Here is a 12,480-nt window from a genome sequence, read left to right on the forward strand (position 1 = left end):
TTAGTCCTTGCACAATTTAGGCCTTGCCCACCTAAAGGATCTGTTACAACTGGACCACACCTCCCACAACCTCAAATCAACAGAATCTAATCATTTGGTCATCCTAAGGTGGCCACACACCATACAATTTTTTAAATATCTGTTCAATTTAAGAATTGCAATACATTGTTCTGCGTTGCAGCATGCTTTTTTTCAATGGGATGCAACGCAACTCGACACAACTCAACGCAACGCATCTAAGTGTGAATCCAGCCTGAATGGGTATTATGCTGTGTGGGCGCTCCTGCGCCGTCCGACTAGTTCCGCCGAAGCTGCTGAGGGACAGCTATCTATGTGAATTGGCGCGTTATATACAATGTCCGGGGACGTGGCCGCGTCATAGGCTTGACCCCGCGTGCCGTCTGATGTCAGCACGCCGAGGTCAGCCATGCGTACAGTGTAATTTCATACGCGAGTGCTAAAAATGTGTGATCACCATCTTGTGGCCAAAATTAAAAATATACATTGCTATTTTTAATTTTGGCCACAATCTTCGGCGGAACTAGTCGGACGGGCGCAGGAGCGCCCACCTAGCCGTCCCCAGCCCTCCTTCACCATTCATTAGGTAAGCTCTGCCGCATTTCTCCTGTTCTTTGCCTCTCCTTTTGGCATTCACACCCTTCACAGATAACCACATCTGTATTTACCACAAGTGTTTGTTGTACAATTTATTGATTCTTTGCACTTATATTTATGTCATTGTTTGTATCAAACTTTTGTACTCACTTTCCTCTATGAGGTCTTATATAGATTTATAGGTGTTTTGCACCTTTTTTTTATGGATGCTTAGTTCAGGAGGCACAAAAATCTTTTACCTGCACACATATTTAGGTGCGTTTTTCACTCCTGTGGAACTGTGGTGGCGCAGTGTCAACTATTACCACTTTATATTTCAATACTACTGTGATGCAGCAGTTACAGTACCGCTGTTCCTCAGGAGTCATATGCACAATTTTTACATAATATCATTATTATGGTGGCCATACATGGTACAATTTTTTCATCCAATCTTACCATTTCTATGTAATATAAGGGAACTGCCTAAATTATCCTTTCAATATATTAATTTAATTTACCCTTATACTACATAGAAATGGTAAGATTGGATGAAATAATTGTACCATGTATGGCCACCATTATATGGATTTCATATAGATGTCTTTTTCTGTGCAGTTTTTTTTTTTGATTGATTGCAGGGGTTATTGCCATTATTATATGATACAAGGGGCCTATGGGCTGGGCATGGCATTGCCTTGTTTTTAATTGTTTTTATAGGTTTTGTAATTGGCCTAATAAAGAGAGTATTTGCATTTACTTTTGGATTTTTGCACCAGTTATTTGTTTCCTAATATATCATTGCGCTTCGTATGCATTTCATAGACTACGCGTTAAAATACGCAATTATGCATAGTGTGAAGCGTACTGTATGCGGATGCTTATGCCCGTATGCGGATATTTTTCTGCAGTAATTTCTCTGTTAAATGCTTACACCGGGAACTCTTCTATGCGTACATTCCCCTTTCCAGTACGTAAATTTGTAAACATACAATTATACGCGGAAAAATAGACGCGAGTAACACATTCGTAGTTCACTACGCAATACACATGTTAACTACGCGTAGTGGGCTTAAGCTACGCGTAACCGTACTTCGCTACGCATAAATTCTTAAGCATAGTTTTGAAACTTCGCCTACGAACTACGATGCGTAAATTCACACTGGCATAGTTTCTGCTCATCCCCTCCCTGGCGTTCAATTTCCTCAGGATTTCTGTGCAAAAAGTGATCCAATCAATTTTCAGAACCTTTTTTTCCCTGTAACTTGGCAAAATGCATCAAGCAAGGGTCTGGTATACAGTGCAGGAGAGTATTGACATATATGCACGTCAATACTGTTCACAGCATGTTTTGTATTGTCGTTTATAATCGTAAATACCGCCATGGAGATTAACAGGATATAATATTATTATTATGTCATAGAGAAGTAGAACCACAAGCATGGCTGTAATTGACATTTCTGTCTATTCATTTTGAAAACTCAGACGTTCTAGGAAAGTGATGAACCTGGCCAGCAGAGGGCGATGTTGTACTGTGAAATAATATCAGCAACAATTATAAACAGTGGAAAGGCTATCCGTATTGAGTTTCTTCTGTACTGTGATTTACAGTGTGACTGATATTACATATGTAATGGTTAGAAATACGCATCAGGGCCCGGGAGGTATATTTTGTATCTGTGGCTTAGAGAAGTCAGAAAAATTAGTACACTTTTATGAAATCTAAACTCAAGGCCAAAACAGAGGAAAATCAAAAACACAAAACCAGACAACAGAAAAAATCCTCTAGGTGGAAACATAGCGTCCCTTTTTTTTAAATTAATTTATTAGATTTTTAGATTATTAAAAAAATAAATAAACATGAAATGTTACAAATAATGCATTTTATGTACAGGGCTTGGACAAAATAATGGAAACACCTTGAAAATCAACAAAATATATTTTAATATGGTGTAGGTCCACCTTTTGCGGCAATTACAGCCTCAATTCCCCGAGGTATTGATTCATACAAATTGTGAATTGTTTCCAAAGGAATTTTAGCCCATTCTTCAGTTAAAACACCCTCCAGTTCTTTTAGAGACGATGGCGACAGAAATCGACTTCTTACATTAATCTCTAAAAACGACCATAAATGCTCAATAATGTTCAGGTCTGGGGATTGTGGTGGCCACTTTGCCCTCACCGGCCTTAGGCTGTCCCTTACTATTCAGTCTCAGCAACCCTTTTCTCCCTCTTTAATAACCTTAGACCCAAGTAGTGTAACTATGGGGTAGCATGGTAGCGATTGTGGGAAAGGGGGGGGGGGGGGAGTTTGCGGTGGAGTGGAAGGGCCTAGACTTCTTCCTTACTCCTCCTCCACCACGGGCCCCTCTTTTGCTCCCCTTGCTGTGTCTGCTCATCGAGACCCACAGATCGTGTACGAGAGGAATCGCCACCAGGAGACTTGGGCGCAGGATACAGCCGGTATTGCTGATCCTGCTCCTGCACAAGTTCCCAGCTATGTTAAATACTATTCCCCCTTCAGGCCGCCATGGATGGTGGGGAATGATATAATTCAGCTTCCAGCAATTGCTGGCGGCTGAATTACAGTGTTTTATAAGTAACTTCAGCCCAATCTTCTGACGGCGCCAAAGTTACTCACTGTGCTCCCGCTATAGCTGTAATTCCTATTCTATGGTGGCGCCGGCTGCGCCCAAGTCTCCTGCGCTGGAATGAAAGTGTTCGCACAGATCAGCGGGGCGGCAGTGATGACTGGGGCTTATCTCTTCCACTGGTGGGTCTCTAAAGCTACCGCTGCAGCCACTAGGTGCCCTGTCGTCTCTGCGTCCCTCTCAGTCATCTACAAGTTGTGTGAAGTCATGTGATGTGCAGAGAAACTCAGAATGAGAGGAAGGCCCAGACCAGAGGACACCTAGTGGCTGCAGTGGTAGTGCTGGATAGAACCGATGGTGGAAGAGGGGGGGGGGGGGGTGGCTGGGTGAGTGCCTGTAGTTTGGCTCCTGGTAAATGCACTGCAGTTATCCCAACAGAACCCGCGGCACCACACTGCTCATTTGACGATGTGAATGGACCATAGACGTACAATTGCATCACGTTGGGATGAGATTATATTGTCCATTTTGACAGAACGCAATAAACAGAACAAAACGAATGCCACAGGCAAGGTGTGAACGGAACCTTAATGTGTTTGCTGTAAATGTTATCTGCCATTTCTAAATAAGTAAAATAAGCTCTATCTAATAACTAAAAAAACTTTGTAAAATACAAATTAAACAAGACAAATAACATTTATATTACGCTTTTCTCCTTGCGGACTCAAAGCGCCAGAGCTGCAGCCACTAGGGCGCGCTCTATAGGCAGTAGCAGTGTTAGGAAGACTTGCCTAAGGTCTCCTACTGAATAAGTGCTGGCTTACTGAACAGGCAGAGCCGAGATTCGAACCCTGGTCTCCTGCGTCAGAGGCAGAGCCCTTAACCATTACACCATTACACCAATTAGCCTATCAGATCATTAGAGATAAGAGATATCACTCATATCTGTGAATGAGGGTGGCTAAAAGAAATGCCTTGTTTTTATTATTAATAATAATATAACAGTAAATAATACTAATATACCAGTTATTATCATTGATATGACTCTTTAATTACCAGCTATATTATTATTAATAATAAAAACAATGCATATCTTTTAGCCACACTCATTCACAGATATGAGTGACATCTCAGGAGCAACAATGTTTTATCTTATGGTAGTAGCAACAGTAATAATAATATTTATTATTATTATTATAATTATTGCTAATTTATTGTTTATTATAATAGTAATAATAATATTTGTAGAAAAAATATTGTTAATGACAATATTATTTTTCTATCTTATGGTGGTAGTAACAGTAATAATAATATTTGTTATTATTATTACTGTTATTTATTGCAAAATTATTTTTTTATAATAAATAATGGCAAAATAAAAATATAATACAGTAATAATAATAATTGGTGAAAAAATACTTATGATAATAATAATAGTATTCTTTGTATCTCATAGTAGTAGTAGTAGTAGTAGTAGTAGTAGTAGTAGTAGTAGTAGTAGTAGTAGTAGTAGTAGTAGTAGTAGTAGTAGTAGTAGTAGTAGTAGTAGTAGTAGTAGTAGTAGTAGTAGTAGTAGTAGTAGTAGTAGTAGTAGTAGTAGTAGTAGTAGTAGTAGTAGTAGTAGTAGTAGTAGTAGTAGTAGTAGTAGTAGTAGTAGTAGTAGTAGTAGTAGTAGTAGTAATAATAATAATAATACAACTACTACCAAGAGTTGGTAAAATAAATACAATAAGTACCATTAAATAATATAATTATTTTTTATTATTTACAGTGTTTTATTTAATTTACACTTGAATAACCATTTCTGATACTTTAAGTGCATGTTTATCGACATTCAAATATACAGATGCTATATGTTTTCTCCTGATTTTACAGGTCTATAATAAAAGCAGCCTGTAATGAACCATTTTTCTGTTAATCAGATAAAAATAATAATTTTCCCTTGCAGAGACTCCCAGGATAAGCTGCCATCATGGCGTATAATGACAGTGTATTAGCTGGAGAGGTAGAACCTGCGTCCCGTCCTCAGAGACAGATGCTGCTTAGATTTTCCATCCTTCCTGCATCTCACACACACAGAGGGCTGGGGAGGCTCAGGCCTATTACAGGAGGGCCCTCTAGGTGAGACAAGGTGTGGCAGGTGTGAAGGCGGGGTAATTAAATGTCATTAGAGTTCTGAGCTGACATCTGGGCCTGGACCTGTGCTCAGAGGGGAGTTGTGTGTACACTGCGCCAGCTCACACACAATTACCTCTCTGATGCCCTCATTATCTGCAGAAACATTATCCCTGCCTTATTTGACACTTAACAGCTTTACGCCACTTACAGCCCAGGTGCTGCATTTTCCCCTCGGCCCACCTGGGACTATTTGCTGTTATTCAGCTGCAGCAATGGGGAATCCAAGCACTTGGGCTGACGTGAAATGATTTTTTTCTAGCTGTACAAAGGCAATGCGTGATCTAATATTGCTTATGTCACAGGGGAGTTCAGTCTTGGCTATGTTATTCAACTCCAGTGTGTAAGACGTACGGACTAGTCACATAAACACTGTATTGTATTTATTTGCTTAAGTAACCTGTAGATTCCAACTGAAAAATAGTTGACAAGGATTAGATAAAAAATTAAACCTTTAAACCCAGGCACAGAAAACAATTAAAGGACCACTGTGAAAAATTGTAAAATTTAATTCATAAAAAGTACGATTCCTCCAGAGTAAAATGAACCATAAATTACGTTTTCCCCTATGTTGCTGTCACCTACCAGATTTAGTAGAAATGTGATGAAACTGACAGGTTTTGGACTAGTCCACCTCCTCATGGGGGATTCACAGCATTACCTTTATTCTTTACAAAGTAAAGAAGATAAAGCCGGCACCATCTATGTAATTCTTCTGCTCTTTTATTTGTCAAAGCATTTCCAGTAAATAATGCAACTTATTCTTCACAAAAGCACTCCTTGAAAAGGATTTATACAAATGTGCAGGCCGACCCCCTACCTGTTTGCACACAAGTCTGCCAGTTGGACTGAGCAACTGCCATTCACTAGGTACTTTTGAATTGAAGAAAGCCCTGAGACTCCCCCCATGAGTAGATGGGCCAGTTCAAAACCTGTCAGTTCTATCAGATTTCTACCATCTACTGTAAGTGACAGCAACATTTTAGAACAGTAATTTATAGCTCATTTTACTCTGGGAATTTTTTTTTATTATTTGTGTGTTTTCATGTATCTTAAATGTTAGCATTTTTAGCAATAGTATAAAGCGAGTCTAGGGTGGCAGAGCAATGGTGGAGGACTGCAGAAGACTTCCAGCATTATAAAAAATGCTGCAACTGCTCAGAGATACCCTTCCCCTTGCAGAGCAGTCATATTTCTCCTCACTTATCTCCACTCAATCTCATAACCCTAAATAACCTTTTAACATCTTAAACTCCCTACTCCGCCCCCCACCTCCTCCCCATCTTCATGTTTACCAGATGAAGATTTTGCATCATACTTTATTAGCAAAATTTATACAATACGGAATAGGTTTAAAATGCAATCCGTTTTACCAGTCAAACCATTTATTCCACCTTCCTCACCTCTGCCTGGTTGCTCACCCACCAGAAACTACCCCTCCCCCTCTCTACCGGGCCAGTCACTCACTCTGACCTCCCCCTTTCCAACTGGCCAGTCACTCACTCTGACCTCCCCTCTCTAGCAGCTTTCACTACTTTAACCGAACAGTGCCTGGGGTGGGTGCCAGGCCGGTAAACGTGAGAAACTGACAGGCGGTAATTCACTGCAATTGTTTTTTGAATGGCATGGCACTTTAAATATGCATCATGCATAGCTGACTGTAAATTTAAGTGAAAAGACAGTTGTAATAACATAGCAGCTGCGTCTAAGCCCATTTATTTGGCATGTGATTTTAATTATGTGTCTGAATAAAGAGCTATTTCTTCAAGAGTGGTGCTGCTGATCTTGGCTTTGTGAAAAAAAACCACATTCAAGTGTGAACTGGCTCATTGATTAACATTGGCTCTCAGTTTTCCTGTGCAGAGAATGCACAGAGAAACTGATGAGTGTGAACCCAGCCTAAGACCTCTGTCAAACACAGACACCTGTGGCATCACTTTTTTCCCTTTCCCATCACATTTTCCTTGGTGTTCAGCTCTGGTCTTAAAAGGATAACGTAACATTTGGGCACGAAGATACATATAATAAGAGCCCAGCTGGAAAACAAGATGGCAAAGACTTCCATGGCCACCATGTACTTGCCACGAGTACTGAGGTATGCTGGAATGAAGGACACCCAGACGCTGAGGAAGGCCAGCATACTAAACGTGATATATTTGGCCTCGTTGAAGGTGTCTGGAAGCCTCCGAGCCAGGAAGGCAAGCACAAAGCTAATGGAGGCCAGCAGAGCCAAATAGCCAAGCATACACCAGAAAGCCGTGCTGGAGCCTTCATTGCAGCTGGCGGTTATGACTTCCTGTTGGCTGAAGATGTCATGCTGAGGAAATGGCGGAGTTGTGGATAACCAAGTTATACATATAAATACTTGTAAAAAGACACAACAGCTGATAACAAGGTAGGGCATCTTGGCCCCAGTCAATTTTTTCAGGCTGTGCCCAGGTTTGGTTGCCTTGAAGGCTGTCACAACTGTAATATTTTTGGCCAAGATACAAGAGACGCTGAGTGAAAAAATTATACCAAAAACCACTTGACGCAGGAGACATTTTTCTGGGTGTGGGTAGCCAATGAGCATTAAGGAGCAAAGAAAGCAGAAGCACAAGGACACTAGGAGAAGACAACTTAGAGTGTAGTTGTTGGCCCTGACAATGGGAGTAGACTTATAGTGGATAAAAAGTCCTAAAATGGCAACCGGGATTGTGGAAGAGGTGATGCTTGTGGTGACTATAGTGGCCCCCAATGGGTCTTCATAGGAAAGAAACTCAATAGCTTTCAGGAGACACTCATTTTGTTGGACAGTTGGCCACTGGTCCCATGGACATCGTAGGCAATCCACAGAATCTGAAAAATAAGAGATACATTTGGACTTAAAAATCTAATATGGTGTACACCAATAGAGGAAGAAGCACATGGGAGGCAGGTGGATGTCAAAGGAGCAGATGCCTGGTTCTTTACCGTAATTTCAGATGGAAATGTCATTGAGTGATAATGTAAGCATGCGTCACCCTCGTGCCTAGATGAGACATGGAAGGAAATGTAGCTTGGACAGGCAAAATAACAACCTTACCTGTCTGATTTGAGATGCCGGCCTGGGGACATGCCACACACTGGTAACAGCACACAGGCTTCCTAGGAATAACAGCTTTCCTAAAGCCGGGAGGGCAACTTGGGCTGCAGACAGAGGTCGGAACCTGGACAAAAAAGAAAGGCAAAACATACCAAAAGATGTACAGGACATAATCCTAGTCGTAAAAAAACAGATAAGGATCTACAAATTGAAGTATTTTGCTTCTTGACATGGACCAACTATGCTTATCAATCTACCATACTGCTCCTAAATTGGTGGGTGTGGATTACCAGGTAGAAGGAGAGGAAAAGAGACCTTTTATTTGATTCAAACTGGCATCACACACAGTGGAGAGCAGTGGGGGTTAGGTATGGCCTGACAGCCGTTTTGCATACCAACTCGACATCAGAGGCACCAACAAGTTGGCACAAGTTTCCTCTCCTTCTACCTGGCTACAAGACAATGAGCAGCACGTGTCCTTCCATCACCAGTGATTCTATCCCTACCTGCCAAATTTGCTGCCAAGCTTTCCTTTCTTTACACAGTTTGGGTGTGGATTACCTTAGATTGATTGCTAGACATAGGTAGTAGCCGGCTTCATCTGAATATAAGCTCTTTATTGATTAAAAAGACACATGACAAAGACACATGACACATGACAAAGTAGCGATGTTTCGGAGGAGTATCCTCCTTTCTCAAGCTCTATAAGTGTCTAACATAATGCTTAAAGGAATAATATCGATACCCAAGTGTTCTAAAATGACAGTGTGCAAATAATGTCTAAGTAGCTGTGTAAACATTTTCCTACTTTTCATGTTAAATATCAAGGCAAAAACTGTAATTTATTGAGGGTAGGATTTAGCTACAGTGGTGTGAAAAACTATTTGCCCCCTTCCTGATTTCTTATTCTTTTGCATGTTTGTCACACTTAAATGTTTCTGCTCATCAAAAACCGTTAACTATTAGTCAAAGATAACATCATTGAACACAAAATGCAGTTTTAAATGATGGTTTTTATTATTTAGTGAGAAAAATAACTCAAAACCTACATGGCCCTGTGTGAAAAAGAAATTGCCCCCTGAACCTAATAACTGGTTGGGCCACCCTTAGCAGAAATAACTGCAATCAAGCATTTGCGATAACTTGCAACGAGTCTTTTACAGCGCTCTGGAGGAATTTTGGCCCACTCATCTTTGCAGAATTGTTGTAATTCAGCTTTATTTGAGGGTTTTCTAGCATGAACCGCCTTTTTAAGGTCATGCCACAACATCTCAATAGGATTCAGGTCAGGACTTTGACTAGGCCACTCCAAAGTCTTCATTTTGTTTTTCTTCAGCCATTCAGAGGTGCATTTGCTGGTGTGTTTTGGGTCATTGTCCTGCTGCAGCACCCAAGATCGCTTCAGCTTGAATTGACGAACAGATGGCCGGACATTCTCCTTCAGGATTTTTTGGTAGACAGTAGAATTCATGGTTCCATCTATCACAGCAAGCCTTCCAGGTCCTGAAGCAGCAAAACAACCCCAGACCATCACACTACCACCACCATATTTTCTTGTTGGTATGATGTTCTTTTGCTGAAATGCTGTGTTACTTCTACGCCAGATGTAACGGGACACGCACCTTCCAAAAAGTTCAACTTTTGTCTCGTCGGTCCACAACATATTTTCCCAAAAGTCTTGCCAATCATTGAGATGTTGTTTTTTTTTAGCAAAATTGAGACGAGCCTTAATGTTCTTTTTGCTTAAAAGTGGTTTGCGCCTTGGATATCTGCCATGCAGACCGTTTTTGCCCAGTCTCTTTCTTATGGTGGAGTCGTGAACAATGACCTTAATTGAGGCAAGTGAGGCCTGCAGTTCTTTAGATGTTGTCCTGGGGTCTTTTGTGGCCTCTCGGATGAGTTTTCTCTGCGCTCTTGGGGTAATTTTGGTCGGCCAGCCACTCCTGGGAAGGTTCATCATAGTTCCATGTTTTTGCCATTTGTGGATAATGGCTCTCACTGTGGTTCGCTGGAGTCCCAAAGCTTTAGAAATGGCTTTATAACCTTTACCAGACTGATAGATCTCAATTACAGTACTTTGTTCTCATTTGTTCCTGAATTTCTTTGGATCTTGGCATGATGTCTAGCTTTTGAGGTGCTTTTGGTCTACTTCTCTGTGTCAGATAGCTCCTATTTAAGTGATTTCTTGATTGAAACAGGTGTGGCAGTAATCAGGCCTGGGGGTGACTACAGAAATTGAACTCAGATGTGATAAACCACAGTTAAGTTATTGTTTAACAAGGGGGGCAATCACTTTTTCACACAGGGCCATGTAGATTTGGAGGTTTTTTTCTCACTAAATAATAAAAACCATCATTTAAAACTGCATTTTGTGTTCAATTATGTTATCTTTGACTAATAGTTAACGGTTTTTGATGAGCAGAAACATTTAAGTGTGACAAACATGCAAAAGAATAAGAAATCAGGAAGGGGGCAAATAGTTTTTCACACCACTGTATATTGGGACAAATCAATTGCAGAAGGGGGGTCTGCTTCAATGCACAGCCAGAGTTGCATATCAGACTACAGAAAGCAAATATCAAACATATCAAACTCTGAAAGCGAAAACAGTATGAAATGCTGTGAGAATTAGTTACATTTCCTCTGCTCTCTTCAGACACTTCATTCAGAAACACAGGACACAGGAGCTGCAGCTGTTGGGAGCTCTCTTCTCTGTCACACACAGAGCTACACATAGAGTTCACTGATCAAGTGTGAGGGGAATTTCCCCTCTCCTCATGGCTCAGTCAGCCGTCAGTTTTGGCGTCACTAAACTTTGAATGTATTTTGATAACAGTAAACAAAGAAGTTGCTACTAAAATGTATACACCAGTACTTAGCAGCACTTCCCAAACAATTCCTGTGTCAATTGAAAAAAATATGTGAATCGATAGTATTCCTTTAACACACAATCCTTTTATATACAAGCTGATGGAGATTCAACCAATCACATGTATGTGCCACTCTGTGGCGACCAATCCCCTCCCGTCTTGCCATGCGGACCTGATGGGGAACCTCTTATTAGTATGCACAAACAAATGCGCACATACGTACGCCTAATCCTACGCGATGGGGCGGAGGCGAACTCTCAGGACACCGAGTTGACGCAAACCGCCGACCAGTCAGACGGAGGCAGTAGGTGACATCACTCGCTGGTCACGCCCACAACAGTGCGGCGGACCAGATGGGGAACTGACTCTCCCCAGACCCTGGGAGTCCAATGCACACATTAATGGTCATGTGAGCGGCTGATATCAGCGCTCATGTGGTTACTATACGCCACACCAGTGGGCGGCAGCTTGAGTGGCCGCAGGAGAGTCAGTTCCCCATCTGGTCCGCCGCACTGTTGCGGGCGTAACCAGTGAGTGATGTCAACATCTGCCTCTCTCTGACTAGTCGGCAGTTTGTGTCAAGTCAGTGTCCTGAGAGTCCACCCCATCGCGTAGGATGAGGCGTACATATTTGCGCATGTATTTTTGCATACTAATAAGAAGTTTCCCATCAGGTCCGACGGGAGGGGATTGATCGCCACAGAGTGGCACATACATGTGATTGGTAGATTCTACATCAGCTTGTATATAAAGCATTATGTTAGACACTGATAGAGCTTGAGAAAGGAGGACACTCCTCCAAAACATCGCTATTTTGTACAGTCATGTGTCATTTTAATCAATAAAGAACTTATATTCAGATGGTGTCGGCTACTACCTATGTCTTGCTACCTTGGAATTGGGTGCTGACCTTCCACTAGCTAGGCACATTGCTTGCTGAATTGCTTGGTGTGCAACGACAGTCTAACAAATCTGTCTTGGATTAATTGCTGGCCTGGCACCAATTTCAGGAGACTTTCTCTGACTATCAGCACTGTGGAAAAAAAATATATTGGGCTAGTTCTGAATATCAAGTGTACAAAACGTGCAGCTGTGCGTTTTCTTCATCTTCATCAACTTTTCACTATTTGGGGGTAGAGATGGCCCAGCCTTGGAGAACTCATGGAGAAGCACATGACCAGTTTGA

General features: G+C 41.4%; 1 protein-coding gene across 1 annotated transcript in view; it reads right to left on the reverse strand.

The window, feature by feature from the left end:
* Positions 1-7,293: 7,293 nt before the first annotated feature.
* The window catches only part of LOC137562019 (vomeronasal type-2 receptor 26-like), a 46,666-nt gene continuing 41,479 nt past the window's right edge, over positions 7,294-12,480 (reverse strand). Inside the window, exons 7-8 of the mRNA XM_068273361.1 lie at positions 8,425-8,548; positions 7,294-8,198 (exon numbers count right to left, since the gene is read on the reverse strand). Coding sequence (XP_068129462.1) covers positions 7,294-8,198; positions 8,425-8,548 — 1,029 coding nt within the window. The remainder of the gene's footprint in view (positions 8,199-8,424; positions 8,549-12,480) is intronic.

This window comes from Hyperolius riggenbachi, chromosome 3, assembly GCF_040937935.1.
Source record: "Hyperolius riggenbachi isolate aHypRig1 chromosome 3, aHypRig1.pri, whole genome shotgun sequence".
Classification (NCBI taxonomy): domain Eukaryota; kingdom Metazoa; phylum Chordata; class Amphibia; order Anura; family Hyperoliidae; genus Hyperolius; species Hyperolius riggenbachi.